Source organism: Juglans microcarpa x Juglans regia, chromosome 7S, assembly GCF_004785595.1.
Source record: "Juglans microcarpa x Juglans regia isolate MS1-56 chromosome 7S, Jm3101_v1.0, whole genome shotgun sequence".
Classification (NCBI taxonomy): Eukaryota; Viridiplantae; Streptophyta; class Magnoliopsida; order Fagales; family Juglandaceae; genus Juglans; species Juglans microcarpa x Juglans regia.
Window position 1 is genome coordinate 462,255 of NC_054607.1, and position 19,065 is coordinate 481,319.

A 19,065-nucleotide genomic window follows, 5' to 3' on the forward strand; every position below is an offset into this window, starting at 1 on the left:
CATACTAGAGATTAGAGATAAAAAAATAAAAAATAAAAACTTAATCATTTTGATTTGTTTGTTTTGTAAGGTAGGGGAAAAGTCTAATTTCATTGTTCGGATTGATTGACCCACTTCTGGAATTTGAAGATGATGACGTTTTCTGATTTTTTTTTAATTATTATTAAGAAAAGCTTTTTTTTTTTTTTTGGGGGGTGGAGTCAACTCTTTTTCTTTTTCTTTTTAAAATTTCGTTAACATAGGCTGCATATATAATCTCCTTGTCATTTACTTTCACTCACAATAAAGTAGCAATCGAGGAGGTTAATGGGAATTTTTTCTCTCATGTCTGTTGGTCTTTGACGCTTATAATAATGGCCACATACGTTCGCAATTTGTTTAGATGTCATGATCATAAAATACTTGATAAACAAGATGATAAAATATATAATCAATATCATTGATAGAGAAAAAGCAGAAGAATATATGTATTTTCGTCTTGCCCCCATAGCAATTTAACAAAAGAGAAACATTTTTAAGGCTGGAAAAAGCTCGGAATAGTCGCAAAGGAAGCATTGAAAACGTACGGAGTATGACTTTATGTTTTTTCGTCACTGTTTTTAGAAACATTTGATTTGAAAATTGGGGTCCTAGAAAACTACTTGTTTGTCTGTGTGCGTTGAAAGTGGAGCTGAACAGAACACTGAAATGAATAAAGATGGTTTTTTCCCCAGTTTGATATGAATACCAATCCATAAATATCCTTGGATTTTTAGGTTGTTTAAAGACAGGATACTTTTACCAGGTCCACTTTAGATCGTTTCTTCGACCATTTCTCCTCATTTCCATTGTTTAGAACAAGGCTAAAAACAAAAACCTTTATGAGTTGAGGACCCAACTCACGGCCATAATATGACCCATCAACGGTATCTTTGATTTCAATCATATAGGGACGAATTGGCATGGTGCTCGCAACCATTAAAACCCTTTTACCACTCATAAATTAGTAGGCCCCAGAATTTTAAAAACTTCCATCACCCTGAACAGTGTGCTTTAAAAGAACAATACCCTATGGGGTGAGACGTCATATCAAGTCAATAAAGAACATGAAAGTAGGGGGTCTTGTCATTTTCTCCATTTAATGGACTATTGTCTTTGCAACGTCTAACGCTCAAACAATCAGAAGCCAATGTACCTGTCTCCGCGCTGATGCCATGATTCACTGTAGTTTTTTTTTTTTATTTATTTATTTTTTTTAAGGTAAACAAGACTTGATTATGAAAATTTGAAATGTAATAAAATATTATTAAAATATTATTTTTTAATATTATGATTATTATTTTAAAATTTAAAAAAATTAAATTATTTATTATATTTTATATTAAAATTAAAAAAAATTATAATAATTAGATAAAATAAATTAAAATGATTTGAGATCTAAACTAGACCTAAGGCTATGTATCTGAGCTCTACACAGAGTGTTATGTAATAAAAATTTCTCATTCTTACATGCACAGATTTTCTTGGTTTGACTTCTCGGCATTCCAAGGAATTGTTTGTTGCCTTGGACTTTGTTTTCGATCTTTTTATTACTTAAAATTAAGCTCACAGATTTATGGTTGTGTTATTATGCACGGATTTGAGGCAGGTTGTTCGGGAATTACAGCACTCGAGAAACGGCGTGAAGGTAATAACGGAGGATGGTTGCGTCTACGAAGCCAATTACGTCGTTTTGTCTGTCAGCATCGGTGTTCTCCAAAGCGACCTCATTTCCTTCAGACCTCCCTTGCCCGTACGTTTCCTCTTCCAAATTTTTTTTTTTTTTTTCAAACCTTTTTAAATCAAGTTCTAACTAACTTATTGGTACTCACTAATTTGCTTATGAATTCTTGGACATCTCATGACTATGCTGACCCTTCTGAAATCGCACTAAATGAAAGTCATGGACAATAGATAATGTATTGTAAATGCTATATAGCTTGTCATAATTGTCAATCATAATGACCGGACTCTAGTCCTTGTACATAGCGCATTATTAATCTAGTGTGTTATGTGTCAATTAGTCACAGCTGTTACGCGCGAGATCAATTATTTTTCCCTAGGTAGCCCCAAGAGTGATTATTATGAAAAAAGGAAAACTTAAGGACTAATGACCCCTCGAATGTGCATATAATATTTTCGTCCATCATAGGGGAATCTATAGAGATAAGACCCTAGTAGGGCAAGCAGCTTCCTCCTCTCTCTTTAATTGATGTGTAGGTTCTGACCCACATAATCAATTCCATTAACTTGTCAGAATTTATGGATAGCATTAAATAAAGTTCACTGGCTGATGAGCAAGAGAGGGATTTTCGAGGTGTCCTTGTATGCAAAATATGGGGTAGCATGATCCACGGCATAGGCTTGCGTCTAGGATTCACTATGTGATAGACTATTTGTTGGTTGACTATTGGTACGCTGTACTGTGGGTATTGGCAATTTTTTTAGTTTCACAATTGGTTTAATTATGGTATGTTGATGTTGAGAATGAATATAACAAGTCTACAACTACAGTTATTGGTGCTCCATGAATAGTTGTATCGTTGGGGGATTGGTTCACACTACTTGATATCCTTTTCATGCCTATATGTCACAAGTTTCTCCCTGGTGCATTGAAGGGGAAGGCTGTTGGGTGCTACACTGCTAAATAAAGCACATAATCTGTTCTTTGCGGATTTGTGCATAGTCAAACTTTATAGAGAACAGTTTTTGAAAATATAAATTACACTCACTCCTATGACCATCACTTCTTTTGCAATATTATTATTAAACTACCAAAGTTGTCACTTTAGTCCCAAGTTATAATTTCCTTTGCAATTTGCTCCTTCCACACAACCATTATTGTCACATTACTTATTTTTCGTGCATCTTAATGGTCAAATCTTTACTACAAGATAAATCGTAACTTATGTTTCAAATTGAGGAGTTCAAGTGTGATTTTTCGTTTTTATTTGTCAATTCAAATTTGGGATTCAATGTGGTTGTGGTATTCTATTTGTCGGTAGTAGGTCATGTATATTTGTGGTCCCTTGGCCTATTTTTTGTTGGAAGTTCCAATTCCATATTATAACAGCTGGATTAGGTACTAACATGTTGCGTAAAATAATGAAATAGAGGTGGAAAATGGAGGCCATAGAGACATGTGACGTGATGGTGTACACAAAGATCTTCTTAAAATTTCCGCACAAGTTCTGGCCATGTGGACCTGAAAAAGAGTTCTTCATCTATGCCCACGAGAGGAGGGGCTACTACACGTTCTGGCAGGTTTGTATCTTTATTGTTTTTATAATTGTTGCCAGCTAACATTCCGATCTCCCTTGTTCGGTGCTGGCTTCTAGTCCCCCGGTTCAAGGGATTTTGAGTTGTCATATAGTTTTTATCTTGCCATGTGGAACTAGCTTGGTCTATCAGTCTCTGAAACCCACCAATTTACTTCGCGGTCAACGAGTGTTGTGTCTAAATGCTGGTAACTTGGTTGGTTGCCAAGTGAGGGGGCTGCCGTGGAACAAGGGAAATTGAACAGAAAGTGAAGGAAAGAAACTTAAAATAAGACCTTAACATAGTATCTTCATTTAGTACCCGTAATTGTTGCCGGACATACAACATTTTTTAGGAGGGATTATAACTGCATAGTCTGCATGCAGCTTTCGGTCAAATGTGAAGACAACTGCATCCTATCTTTGACATGCTCCCTAAACTATTTCCCATCAACAAAATTATTAGTTAGATTGACATCTCACAATTAGGGTATCGGTTTAGCTTCTCAATTTTGTTGATATGATGTAGATGTAGATGTAGATGTATATGTCCAGTACATTTTTTTTATGGGTATATATGTCCTGTACATGTGGGGCACATGCACATTGATCTTGGATTTGCAACTATTAGCGCCCAATGTTTTCTGGATTTGTAATATTAAAATGCATCAGTACCAAATTATTAACCTACTGCCACATGATTAATGCATTAACGATGATTACGGTCATTTGATTCAGATGGTTATCATGGCAGCTTGTCTTGATCAGTAGATAGTTACTTGAAAATGCAAAATCTGACACAATATTTGGTGAAAACAACTCGTTCTATTGTTTGATATTGCAGGATCGGTTGAGTTAGCCTGTTACTTTGCATCTTGTTTCAAGATGATTTGGATACTCATTTACTGTTTAGAAAGTTGACCTTATCAATATGACGTGTGTTTTGAATGGTTCTTCATATTGTGATGTATATGATGTTTCTGTCACTCAATAGTGCTGGCAATATGGAACAGGCGTGAACTAATCTCAATTTTAATTTTTCAGTCTATTATCCCCATTTATTGAAGAAACAATGTTTTTTTATTTATTATCAAAATTCCTAAACCCATGCATTTTAAAATTAAATCCTCTACTGATCAGGAGAAGATTTAATTATTCAGAAAGTACCACACGTGTCCTTCTGTTGAGGCACTGCAGGATCTCTATCTTTTTTCATTTTTTTTAGATGTACCATATTAGACTCAAATTCTATATCCAATATAACAAATAAACTTTGTTAATTTGTTTATCAAGATATCTTTTAATATCGGTATTGGTTGATATCATCTATTCATCCATTATTTTTCACTGTATATCCAACTTTCTTGCTGATCTGTTGTTTTCTCATCAGCACATGGAGAATGCATTCCCTGGTTCAAATATCCTGGTCGTAACATTGACGAATGGGGAATCAAAACGTGTGGAGGCTCAACCAGATGAAGAAACATTGAAAGAAGCTATGGGGGTGCTTAGGGTCATGTTTGGACCCAACATACCTAATGCCACTGATATACTAGTGCCTCGCTGGTGGAATAATAGGTTCCAGCGTGGCAGCTACAGCAACTATCCCATAATTCCCAATCCCCAACTTGTTCAAAACATTAAGGTATGCTTTCTTACATTCCCATGTTTATCTTATCGTGATAAATTTTATCTTGCTATGTTGGGTACTCTGTAAGATACGAGACGAATGTATAAGCTATTAGCTTAGCTAGATTTGGTATGTAATACATATTTTTCTGAGCTTGTATTTAATACATAGTTCTAAGGGATAATTTTTTTTTTTTTTTTGGGGGGGGGGGGGCTTGTATTTTGTGTTTATGAATTGAAATTAAGTTGAAACTTTCCATTATGATTTTGTGTTGAAACATTTTCTTTTTTATGTTCATGTAAGGCTCCAGTGGGACGCATCTTCTTTACCGGTGAACACACGAGTGAAAGATTTAATGGTTACGTGCATGGTGGATACCTAGCAGGTTAGAAGAAGAATCTAGTAGTGTTAAAGTTATAGGATTGCAATTATATGAACGAACTCCTAACATCTAAATGGGACCATGCTATTAAAATAACAGGTATAGACACTGGTACTTCTTTACTAGAAGAAATAAGGAAAGGAAGAAAAGGCGAGAGTCAAAATCATTTGCTAGAGCCCTTGCTAGCCTTGACTGGGTCATTAACCTTGAGTACGCAGACAGAAGCAGTCTCTAGTCTCCACAAATGTGACATACCCACGCAACTTTATCTTAGTGGCAAGCTTGGTCTTCCTGAAGCTATATTATGACTATATGGAACCAAAGAGAAACCCCACTTTGTTGTTGTTGATGATGATGATGAAAATATTTCGAACGCAACTGATGGCCGGAGAGATTTGGATCTAAATTCAGATCAAGCTCTTGATTGGATCCAGCGGGAAGAGTGAAGCAAGTCAAGATACAAAGGCAGTGAGATGGGGGAGGACGTGCAAAAGGGTGCAAGTACCGTTCTCCTCATGTGTAGTTGCAACTTGCAATACTAATGAAGGTGCCGGAGAGTTTTGGAGTTTTTGAAGGGAATTGGTTTGAGCAATACATACTAAGAGCTGACATTGAGGATAGGAAGGGGCTTACTTCAATTAACATTGTACGTGTACTTGTTCACACAAGAAATAACTCTTTTATATTTCTTCATGTATTTGAATAATGATTACGCAAATATTTCTAACTTTTCCCATAAATGCATGCATTATATATAGAATCTTGGGCACATCGACCAGCATAGAGTTTTGTTTTTGATACATCAACACGCACAGAAATAAGAGACTGAGAAACCAGTAGGAGTTCATCTAGAACATGTCTCATGTTCGGTTATTTTACGTCACCCTTACTCATGTTCGACTATATTAAGAATCCCCCAAATATATTTTTGACACAGAATTTCTATTGATGGCTTTACAAAAATGGTACTACATGTATTTTCTTTGACCATCACCGGGCAAAGTGCAGTACTGGATTGCTTGCCGGTTGTTTGAAGATGATATTTATTAGATTTTCCTGTTCTTCTGACCAAAATATTCCTCATACAAGGCTTTAGAAATAGCAAGTGCATCACCTTTGGCTTTCACCGGGTAAGGTTCCATACCTGCTTGCCATTTGTTCGAAAACGAAATCCATTCTTTTCTCCATTCCTCCAACTTGAAGCTTTCATTTTCTTGCAAGCTTTTTATCAAGAACTGAAAATAGGTTGAGGCTCGTGGTAGATAGTAGCCTTCGAGTAGCCCACTCCAGAACTTGTTTGCTGATTATGGCCAAGCATAATGTCATCAAGTATAAAGATTACCATCAAGTACTAGTACTAAATGATGCAGTATAAAGATTACCATAATCGAAAAGGTTGCTTTGCTTGGTTCCTGTGTTATCAAACCACATTGTTACTTGAGTTCTTGCATTCCACTCGTACTGAAAACACAAAAGTAGTCCATCAATGGAATATCATCTTGTCCAGTGTGCTGAACATGCCTATATTTCTAGAAATGAGATTCATGAGAGAGTAGTCCATTTCACTATCAACCAAACAAATCCACTTCAAGAGAGACTGTCAGGTGACTGAAATTGGCCAAAATTCTTAATGTACTGCAAACACAATTGAGCTTGATCGCCATTATTCCATGGTAATTGAAGGGGTTTTCTGGACATGTAAAACTCAATTGGCAGTGACTCGTGCAAGAAAAGCAAGGAGGCCACTAGCTTAAGCCAATCACAATACTTGGAATAAGGCTTCTTTGACTCGTCAGATGCTCAAACTATGTAATATGTCAATGATGAAAAGTATCTTTCCTCACCTGCCTCAACTCATGATGATTCTTTGCAAGCATATTTGCACTTTGGAGCCAGGTTCCAAGTAAAAAGTTATCATCAGAAGCAAGAAGTACATCAACATCCTTTATGAGCTGAATAAATTTTTGGGTGTGAAGATTTAAAGCTTTAGCATCCTTCTGTTGAAAAGCAGTTACAGCGTCTGAATATACTTGGTTTGCTAGCTTTGACAGTACTTGCCGTGTTAAATCCACCAAGTCATACCTGTCAAAATGACATGGAAAATTAGGAAGTATTCTGTACTTCATCTTCTATTTTTTCTTATGGTCCATTCTTCTTTCCAGGTTAAGAGTTTCCTGTCAGTCATTAGAATCAAGTTGAATAATCTACCACTGCTCCTTTATTATGGATACAAACTAGCACCGAGATTTAACAGTCGCTGTGTAAAATACAATGGTTCAAGTGATGATTCTTACATGAACATGTAATTATATGTTCTAGCCAAGTTAAACCCTGCATGATTTTGCATATAATAGGTATTTTCAGAAGACTAAAAAATGGATCAAAGAAAGATACAAGCACCTTAATAGAAATCAAGTGGGGCCTGACTTGAGCACAGGAGGTGATGTGTACCGTTGGGCATGCTCACTCAAACTCGAACATAGAAGACCATATGGCATTACCCAGCACCTAAAGGGGGCTATAAAAGAATAGCTTCAGAAGGATAAGACCTCAATTATATATTTTCAGGATCCTAGATTGGGCTCCTCGTGATCGAGCAGGGTAGACTACATTTTATTCCCTTGTTGCCCTCAAGTTTGTTTATATATTTTTGGTGGTTGCTTAGGTTTCTTTTTTTTTTTTTGGCCGAGTGGTTGCTTAGGTTTCTAATTGGACAGACTAACAAATATCTTTGGCTATTCCCCAAACTAGCACATCCACTTACTGAGCAATTATGTTGGGTTATAGATACTATCTAGGTGCATATAAAAAAGAAATGAAAAAAGAAGTTATCCCATCTAGAGAATGGCGACAGAAGGATGGATTCAGAAGAATTTGCTTTAGACCATAGTTATCATGCCAGAGAAAAGAAGAAACTATTGTAATGTATATTATTAGCCCTTCCATTTACCTATATGTAATGCTTCCAGCAAGATTATTTCCAGCATTAAGGAACAGGCGTAAGGCATTGATCACCTTCTGAGTAGAATACCATAAATGTGCCTGAGGCAAAGCCGAACTCGTATTTGATGGATCCAAATCTGGAAATTTGACTATGAAATCAGTGTTATGATCCTGCAATGAGTTAAAAAGTCATATACGTACTTAGACAAGATACTGCCCTGACTACAACAGCCAAAAAGTTATCATCAACACCCACATTTGATTTGAATGTTGGAATAAATCTCAATTACAGAAGAAAAAATTCATCACACAAAAAATACTTCAAATGTCAGTCCACGTGGCAACATTAGCAATGCTCTTATTGCTTGAGTTTCTCAAATGCACACCATAAGCACGACAGCAATAAACAACTTACAAGTTACAAAGATAACTATAATAACTAATAAGTCAGAGGTAAAAACTAAACCAATATCAAAGTTAATCTTTCTGAATGTTATTGCTGCTTTATTTACAGTTCCCAAAATACTTTAAAATCATTTCTTTAGAAATAATGCTTTCTTGGTGTGAAAGTCCGGATCATTGCAAATCAAATTAACTTGGCAATGACCATCACATAAGGTAGCTTTTATATCCTGGTGTTCTTTACTTTTTCTTTTTCTTTTCCTTCTCCTGTGCTCTATTGTTTTGTTTGCTGTGCATATCCTGGTGCTCATCGCTTGGCAGGAAAGAAAAACTCTACTAAAAGAGGACATATCAAGGGAGACCATTTAAAAGAAAATCCACAAAATACTACAACACAAATAAAACGACGGGAGGAATGATGATGCTCATCAAACTAATCAACCATTTTTTTTTTAAAGAGCCGAGGTCACATGTACAAGAGTGACCACTTCCTAATTTTTATTAACTAATCAACCATATGCTACAGAAAATTATTACAGAATGATGACCCCTTTTCCAGAAAAAGGCTTGTTAATCAACCATCACCATGGCCCGACTAAACTTCTAGCCAAAAGCTCTAGAGAGATGAAAACGAGATACTTGATTACAAGGGATTAATAAAACAACCAAGAGAGTTTAGTTACATCAAACAAGCAACGTAAGTAAATTATGTCACGCCGAACTTATCAAAATGCAGACCTGGTGTTAAGAAAACAATTCTCTAAGACACTGTAATATGTTTCCCTTTCTGGTAGGTAAACCGTAGGTTCCTTTTTCAAATTATTTTGGAAGAAAATAAATCATGGTGACATATGTATCTGGTAAGAAACATACTTGTATTCCATCTGTACAATTATAAATTGTGTGATAAAGAATTTCCCAAGCTGCCTCAACTTCATGAACTGCTTTACCATAGCGTCTGTGGGAATAGGACTTCAACCAATCCTATAATAGTGACAAAATCAAATCCAAACCATTCATCATGAAATTACAAGTAATCACTAGCAATCTTCAGAAAATTACTTTTGTTCTCATCTCAAATATAGCATGAACATTTTGATGTCCACGTGCGAGTGTAATTTTTTGTTTCGCACCAAGTCTTTAGAGTACTTGAACCCAATTTTTTGGTTCTTCTAGTTGGTTCTTTTTCAAAATTATTTTGACGTCCAAGTATTACAAAAAGTAAGTTTTTTGTTTAAGATTTTGAAGACGGCACATATTTGTGTGTTTAAGGAGTTTCTGTCCCTTTATATGCTTCAACTCCCGGATAGTTTCGACCAAAATAACAAGTATCAAATAGCAGTTAAAAAGATAAAATTACCAGAACTTGAACTTTTTCACTGCGAAATGCCATTTCAGACATCAACTCATAAACCACGGGATTGTGCTCTATTCCTTCCATGCACATGCCAACACCAACCTATATCAGTCAGATAATCTCATAAACCACATCGAATGGCCTGAATGTAGATATAAGTGCAGAGTGTAATCAAGAAGATAGTAGTATCAGTCAGATAATCTCATGTAAATATAAACACAATTGGATTACTCTTCCAAATATGTCATAATGTTAGAAAATCTAGGGTAACGAAACATGTCCTGCAGTTTAGGCTTACAAGTAGAATATGCACTTACGACATTTGAGACATACCAAGGTTGAATTTTGACACAATACACATACCATGGTTGAATTTTTAGTAATGCGAGCATCGACTGGACCTGAAGAGATCACATCCAAGTTGCCATACATTTCCAGATTTCCACCGAAGTTATGCAGCATACACCTGATACCCATTAAAGTTGATCAAGCAGTATACAATTTTCTATAGAATTGAAATCTCACTTCAGAGAAATAAAGAACGGACTGTAATGCACTCATTATCATAGAGACGTCTTGAAGCTTAAACATCTCCTTCGAGACTCAAATAACAACAATCAGGATAAGGAGATACTAACCAGACATAAGGAGTATCATAAAACTGAGATGAATATTTCCATATTGGTTTGACATCAGCAAATAGATCAAGTACAATCATTTTCCCAAATGGAACTGAATGTAAAAGTGCCTGCAGATATTGGAAAGTTGAAAGTGAATCATCAAAATTGACGAAAAGAAAAACAAAGAACAATGAACATTTGGGTGGAAACAGAAACATCTTTATCACAACTTGGAAAAACAAACTGTTTTACATTTTAATTCATCATTTATACATGCATATACCTTCATTTGAGGTGGCTTCCAAAACACAGAGTCTGCATAGAAGAGCCAACCCTGCACATTTATAGGCCTGTCAACCTGAAGTATTTCATGTATAGTTCTTTTTTGACAAGAATTTCGGGTATAATAGAACATAAAAAAGCACAAACCAATTTTTCTCTCTAACACTTTAGCACGGAAGATTATTTAATGAAGCAATTCTGTGCAGAGAGCATGATAGGCAAACAATGTCCTCATCATTATCACGGTCATTTATACTTGCAAGATAAGTAAAAATATGAAGGTCCTTTCAAGATTGAATGTTAACCGAGTAAATGACTGAACATAACAGCAACTATTTGAAGATAATCATGTAACTTATTACAACAAAGACTGCTAATAAGCCATTTGTTTGGGTTTGCGAGTTTTGGTAGCTTGAGGAGCTTACTTGCATTAACCACACAGCATCTTTGTCACCTTTGGACATTGCTTCGTACACAGAAGCTCCAAGCGATGATATATATGCTGGGTCATTTGTAGGTGGGGTATTTTCGTTGAATGTATCACTGCATTAAACATTGTAACATGTACTTCAGTGACCTGCATTGGCAAGTATGCTAACAAAGCAAAAAAGGAAGGGGAAAGAAAAATTTACTAATTAATATGCTAGCAGGATGATATTTTCCCATGTATTTAGGAAAATAAATGAGGAAAAACAGCTATAATTAAACTGGTTGATGAAGCATTAGTAGGGAGACAGTTGAATAACTGTAGCAGAAGCAAATCAAAGATAACTTTGGAGCCAAAGCTGTTAATAACTTTCTCGCGAGTTAATATAGAGTTGAGTGAACTAAATATAGAATGGACTTAAATGGTTCAAGTTCCACTAAAAGCATATGCATATGAAAAGTTGTATTTTTTAACAGAACCAAAGTATGCTCTATCTCTTGTCAATTGGAAACCTAAGACGGGTATGCACATTTAGAAGCACTATAGCAAAAATGCCTGAGCTTTGGCTCGAAATGATGACAATCAGAACAACTTGCTAATACCAGATTGAATTTCTTATGCTTGAACAAGCTTATGACAAAATGGTTATATTTCTCTTTAACAATGGTAAGTTTGGTCATAAAATATATTCACTAGTTCTAGGTTTGCACTTCTGACGTAGTTCAGTAACAAGTGATAATGCTAAAGATACCTAACTTATTATTGGGAACAAATGTAGTAAAAATCAGAAAAAATATCATCTTAAAAGAGAAGAATAAAATAAGAAAAAGAAAAAGAGGATCGACTTAATGGAATAGGGTTAACTTACAGAAATCATGTACAACTATGTACCTGAACATGTGAAGCAACATTCTACTAAAATGCTAGTGAGAGAGGAAATTACCAGTTGTAGATGTCCGTCACATCTCCATATTCTGTAATAAATGAATACAAAAAAGGAACATGCAATTAAATCAGAAAGGAGAGGTAGCTAAATTTGATACATAATAGATTGTCCCCCTAAATCTTGACAATTGACATAAGTTCCAAGACAAAGGAAGCTGTAGAGAAGAAAATTTTCCTCCATTGGATTTTCGATAAAACTTTTAACGCAACATTAGTCCATGCATCTTCTAAGCCAAAAAAAACAATAATGTAAGATGAAAAATATCAAAGATGTTTAAGGGAGAAAAGGACTTGCCATGAGGGAAGAGGGGAAAAAAAGAGAGGAGAATTGAACAGATATTTCCACACACAGATGCGCATGCGAGGAAAAGGAAATGGAAGGGGGAAGACCAAGCCCCCACCTATAGCATACTATAGCCATGTGATCATAAAGAAGCAAAACACATGCATTTATAGATTATGGAGGGATTCGAGAGATCTGCAGTGGCCAAAATTTGTGTTATCCCGTGTATAGGCATCATGTAAGGCATTAATATACATCCTCCTAACCATTTGGCACGCCCCTACCCATACTCAAAATTTTCCACTGCAGCACTACAAGACTAAAATCAACTTCTAAAATCAAATAGCCAAATGATATAGAAAAGCATGGAAAACTTTGTCAACACTATGTTGGGAAGAATAGTGCTACTCCAAGCAAACAATCAATAGATAGAAGATGCACCTTCAACTTGTCGCCTAATGAAAGCCTCTCCAATCTCAACAAATAAAGGATCAGAGGGATCAAGAAGGTAAGTGCAGCACCAACGTGGATCTGCATCAACAGAGGCCCTAAGGACAAGAAATGGAAAACCTCAACATACAGAATAGTAAAACTGTTTCACACTAAAAAAGACAAACTCCAAATCAGCTGGAGACAACCAAAAAGGCATCAATTCGTGCTATTACATACAAAGTAAATGAGATAATCAGAATTCAAAGTACAATACAAATTTATACAAAGATATGGAATGTGAAGCCCATATAATATGACATGATAGTGTTATGACATGATAGTGTGAGTTCTAATATGAAAGAGCAACAAACATGAACTACCAGTTCCCAAGTCGAGTTATGTTTGCTGAAGGAAATATGTTCTTCAAAGTTGCTGGAATGTTCCCCGAGAATGATGGCAGCACTGAAACGAGGATGCATTATATTTAATGCCCAAATTATATTTTGCACCCTTGAATAACATCATGTTTCAATTTTGCACCGTAAACTACCAAAACTGGCAATTTATAGCCTCTAACAAGATCTGACTGTTAGTATGTGCCATGTGTTTATCATAAACTGTTTCATTTATCATAAAGGTTAGATCTTAACCAAGATGTTGCCAAAATTTGGTAATGGAGGGTGCAAATTGCCAGTTTTGGTAGTTTATGTTGCAATTTGGAAAAACGAAAGTAATTAAAGGTGCAAAATGTAGTTTACCCAAATTGCTTTACCTTTCTATATCTCAATGGATTCCTTGGTCAAGCATAAGTTGAATAGGATAGGATTATTGATCTTAACAATACCTGGAGTCATCCCTAGTTCTAGCATCCGAGATAGTATCTGTTTCTGTAGAGCTAATTGCTGATCCAACCAATTTTGAGATAAAGGCCCACCCCACCTGGGATTAAAGAAGTGTTAGGTTCTGTAATCTAAAAGCAGATTATAAAGAAATTAAGCAGCAAAAAGTGCAGGTTCTCTAGCAAAAGATCTTAATATGAACATTGCGGACACAACATATCAAATTCTCCTGCTACATGCATAATCTTACGATACACCAGGTCATAACATTGTTTATCATACAATAATACAACTAATAATAACAATCATCATTTTTAGTTTCTTAATTAATTTCATTACCAAGAAAAGAAAAGGAAGAATTTTAAAATCATCATCAACACTTCATATATGGCATTTTTCTTATTCTTCCACATTGGAATTCTTTGCTTGCACTGTGACTTCAGAAACATCATTGCAATCAAACACTGCTGATTGCTAGTACAATTTTTTTTTCTTTTTTTTTATCAGTAATTGCTCGTACAAAACCTGATGCTGCAACATATAAAACTCAAAAAATATTGGCTATAAAACACTGCTCATTTCTTCCGCAAGTAGCCCACCCATATATCTGTCAAATAGAGTCCGATAGTGATGCAGCTGACTCTGCACAAGTCACACGATAAGAAGCAACTGACTCTCACTTGCCAGTTGGCAGTCCTACTGCCAAACCTTCAATGATAAAAGAAATGCGGATGCTTATAAATGGCACCCAAATGGAAAAAATACCAAAACATAGAAATTTACAATACCAACCCCACAGTGCATTCATCACAGAGCAATATATTTCCCATTCAGAATGGCAATTAAAATGGATCTACAAATTATTTCTTTCACTTTCAAATTAATTACAGCACCTAAGATTTTTATCAAGTAACTTATTTAATTAAATCAAATTTGAATATTCATTTCCTCTTGGCTCCATTGTATGATCTGGTACAACTTTGACTGCTAAACTAATCATTCCTCTTGTAGGAGTTTCAGAGCCATCTGTAGAAGAGTACCATGAAAATGGGTTGAAGTCTAGTCAGAGGAACTGTACTCGAGATTTGAATGGAGATAAGGTTATGATACCAGCAGTATTTACGACATAACAATGCAATTCCAATCCCAGCTACAACTCTCCCACAATTTTCCTCACGTTTCATCTAGATATTTCAGAGATCCTCAAGAGATGATTAAATCACACAAATACACAATTTTATATTTTATATTTTAATGCATAATAATCCTAACTCTTAAATGTACCAAATATTTTCCCATAAGCATAAATCTGGAAGAGGGTATCAATATGCTTGATATAAATGCTGAAAATGTAAGGCAGGATTGTTAACCCAACATCTCCCTTCCCCCATGGTTTGAATGTGTAAAAGGAAATATTGTGAGATGTACAATATGTACCACGTAACCCACCCATGTAAATTTCCCAGGCGAGCCCAAGCAAGGAAAGCAGGTCCACCAAAGAAACCGTTCAAATCTTCCTTGCTAATATTAAAATCCTACAATAAAGAATTACTAGTCAAATGGTTGAAATCAGAAATAAATGTCTAAATAAATATTTGGAACTATTAAATCCCTGCAAATACAGAAACTGATGATATTAAAAAAAAGTGAAGGACTGTGGTTTTACTTGATAATCCATCATTTACAGGCATAGACTGTAGACACTACCTGAGTACCTCTACATCTTGAAATCTCAAAGAGAAGACAATACCAGACCTACAAGTCTCTGGAGCATATAGAATAAGAAAGCATACGGGGTTCTATTCATGAATGGTTCTCAGTTTGTCAACATATTCGAGGCTTATCCATATGGCACGTTCTACAATATTAAAAATAAAATATAGGGTGCTGATTCTCCACATCATAAAAGCAAAGGAGAATATAATCATAACTACAAGGTCGAAAGTGCAGCTTTCTATCAGAAAAAAAGTTCTGCACACTTTGTGCTTGCATGTCAGGTTCATGCTTTCATCACATAGATACTTTTTCCACACGAAAACATGCTTCTTAATGTTTTTGTTTTATATCCTTCATGAAAAAAATGCCACCAAGGATTCATCCAAGGAACTCTCTTCCTACAAATGCAACCTACACAATTTTCCAAAAGATAAAAGTCTTAAGAGGTAATTCTTATAACATCTCATAATGGTACTGTTTTCATTGGTTATTGAACCCCCTTTCCACTTCATTATTCAATTGTAGCTTACAATACATAAGTTTGAGCTCTATGTATCACTAGTGTTGGTTAATGTAGGTATCAACAGGCCACTTTTTACATTACATCATAATTCAATACCGTATACTCTTAAGAATCCAGATATAATTTGCTACTCGGGGAGAGACATAATGTGGCATGCAACAAATTATGGAGATATAAGATAATGTTTTTAATTGTTTACCATGAAAACCTTCTGCCAAATGGCTTCTTGTCCTGTGAATGCTAAAGGCAGGTTAACACCATGAAGAGCCATCCAATCTATCTCTTTCTCCCATCTTTTCCAATCCCACCAAACGTAGGAATCTGCCAAAAAAAAAAAAAACGAAGTAAGGGGTAAATTACCTAGGGTTTCCACTACAACATACATTAGCCAAGGTAAAAATATTCACATCTGCCAAGACAAAAATAGTCACTAGCGGATCCTTTTTCCTCTCTCTTTCTGTCTCTGTCTCTCTCTCTCGTCTCTTTGAAATGCAAATATGATGACTTTCTTCAATATGTAACTAATTCTCATCTACTTTATGGTTTTGTTTTTCCTTCCAATCACTTAGAGCTGCAGAACTAGATTTAGTTACGACGATTTGGTATAATTGAATACTTGAATAAAGATTCATGACTCACAACTAGATGTAACAACATTTTGGTAATAGTTCCATGGAATGGGTCGCTGAATCGTCACTCCCTCATCTTCTAAAAGAGGCAGTGATCCTGGCTTGGAGATTGAAGCTATCTGAATGCCACCAGTCTTGTCCCACGAAACATGAGCACCACACCAATACTTTAAGTACCAATAGAGGCCAGATGCAATTTCAATTGCCGTGGTTCCTTTAACCCTGAAAGAGAAACACAAAGTTTAAAAGCACACAAATAAACATTTTCTGTTCTCTTTTTAGCTTTGTTATTTTTCTCTTTCGTTTTTTTTTAGGGGGTGGCCTGAAACCCACATAAATCCAACCATAGAAACTTTTCTCTGTACAGGAAAGGAATTGGATTGGGTTACAATGTTACCAAGTCCAAATTCAGAGGTTTCTTGACTAGAACCGATTCAATTACTCACTGGCTCAATTCTTAAATGTAAGCAGATAAAAATTAGCCATAACATTGTTCACGAGGAAAATCTCCGCATATGGACATATAAAATCCTTAATAGAATACAAACAAATATTATAAACCAATATATCTTGGTGATCATGTTAAGAAATTGTACTTAGATCTATAACTGTAAAAGAAAAAAACCGTGCAAGTACATTCTTTGGCAATAAACAAAAGCAACGTACACTATCTCGGTCCCATTCTTGCTTAAGGGGCTGTAGTTGCTTATCAAAAAGCAGCTTTTTTCACCACAAACATCCTGATATTTGAAATTGAAACTGTCAGCAAAATCATTCTAAGAAGAGATCAGATACATAAATACAATCCAAATGGACACAAGCGTCGAATAAAGCTATAATGATAATTTGCCGGGTACAAACTTATGGACGGTCACGGATCAGAACATAAAGCAGTCTCATGGAGACCTAGTCACTGCTGCTTCTAAAGACTAAAAGACATTGGCATATAAACTAGAAGAGTTGGAGATAAAAACCCTCCCAACTGGCCGATTACACAAATGAACGATTTATTTGACCAATTTCTTGTTGGACTAGGAAAAACTTAATATCCACTCCCTGTCCACAGAGCGGTATGGTGCATGCAAAAGAAACGAAAGAGGAAATGCAGAAGGCCATTTCAACCAATAATAAGGTCGAAAAATGACAATACCTTGGAGACGATCTTGAACTCGAAGCTGGACACATAGCCAGGAAGCAATCTCTTGAGAACAGCTTTAGCCGCGGCTTCTTGAACCGAAGGGGATGGCCGCTTTGAGTCCAAACGTTTGAGCAAAGCCTGTATAGTTTCTCCTGGTTCTGCCAAAGCTATTGGCAGCAGTGCCACCGTGAGAATCAAGATGAGAAACAGGGAGTTGAAGCTAGGCATGGTTTTGTTAAGTTGCTGTTGAATTGAAGAAATCAACAATCAACGTGGAAATTGCTGATGTTGCTCGTGCGTACAGCCCATGCAGCATGTGGTATTAATTGCTTTGAAAATCCATGTCCATGTAGGCTATGAAGATAACTGGGATCGTTGACCATGGCAATGCATTACTCTTTCTTCGATATCCATAACTTGTCAAAAATAAAAACGTGGAAATTATCGAAGAGTTTGTATTTTCTGCAACAGTTTTTTTGTTTTTTGGCTGCTCGATCAACTTACGGCGACTTGGAGTTCCCAGCGAGACGCCTCTACTCTTTTGATGTTTCCTTTCTGCAACGACAATTCCCCAATAGATCACATCACAGTGACAGCTTTGCGAGACAATTTCACTGAGGAAAAGGTGTGGCTGTTACAGGAGCTATCTATTTCGACCCTACAAGTCTTGGAAATTCCTCTCCTTTACAGGTAAACGAGGTTCTATACTTTTTGAAGCCATTTAGCTCACGCTCAGTTTCGACGTTGTACAGTTGTTTGGTTAGTCGATGTAAGCAACTCGATGCCCATTTTGTTTATTGAGGCGGCCGTGGCTGTCAGTTTTAATCCGACGAATTAAAGATTGTTTATTTTCGCAGATGAGATGAGATGAGATGAATTAAAATTAAAATTAAAAAATTGAATAAAGTATTGTTAAAATATATTTTTTAATATTATTTTTATTTTAAGATTTAAAAAAATTGAATTTTTATTTCATTTTGTATTGAAAGTTGAAAAAATTGTAATGATTAGATAAGATGAGATATTTTCTGAAAACAAATGAGGCCGAACTCTCCCCCAACTTGGGGCAGGGTCCTCTCCGTAGTCCGTACTTGTAAAAAAAATGCTACAAACATAAAATATTACATAAAAATAAATTTATAAACTGACGTGACTTTGTGCGATTCGTTAGATCTATTTTACAATAAATATAACTTTACAATCTGATATATCGTATTAAGTCACGTCAGTTTGTAATTTATC

General features: G+C 35.6%; 2 protein-coding genes across 2 annotated transcripts in view; one reads left to right on the plus strand and one right to left on the minus strand.

The window, feature by feature from the left end:
- Positions 1–6,010, plus strand: part of LOC121241207 (polyamine oxidase 1) — a 21,143-nt gene extending 15,133 nt beyond the window's left edge. Inside the window, exons 7-11 of the mRNA XM_041138886.1 lie at positions 1,628–1,771; positions 3,133–3,282; positions 4,666–4,920; positions 5,209–5,290; positions 5,387–6,010. Coding sequence (XP_040994820.1) covers positions 1,628–1,771; positions 3,133–3,282; positions 4,666–4,920; positions 5,209–5,290; positions 5,387–5,595 — 840 coding nt within the window. The 3' untranslated portion in view covers positions 5,596–6,010. The remainder of the gene's footprint in view (positions 1–1,627; positions 1,772–3,132; positions 3,283–4,665; positions 4,921–5,208; positions 5,291–5,386) is intronic.
- On the minus strand, positions 6,006–18,066 carry LOC121241205 (alpha-N-acetylglucosaminidase-like). Its single transcript, XM_041138885.1, has 19 exons — positions 17,836–18,066; positions 17,352–17,425; positions 16,696–16,907; positions 16,256–16,377; positions 15,267–15,352; positions 13,823–13,917; positions 13,359–13,440; positions 12,988–13,094; positions 12,262–12,292; positions 11,317–11,434; positions 10,893–10,943; positions 10,628–10,737; positions 10,353–10,455; positions 9,993–10,091; positions 9,506–9,616; positions 8,238–8,401; positions 7,132–7,369; positions 6,670–6,748; positions 6,006–6,587 (listed from the first exon to the last, which is right to left on the minus strand). The coding sequence occupies exons 1-19, from the start codon at positions 18,049–18,051 to the stop codon at positions 6,334–6,336; spliced, it is 2,352 nt and encodes a 783-aa protein (XP_040994819.1). The 5' UTR covers positions 18,052–18,066; the 3' UTR covers positions 6,006–6,333.
- Positions 18,067–19,065: the final 999 nt, after the last annotated feature.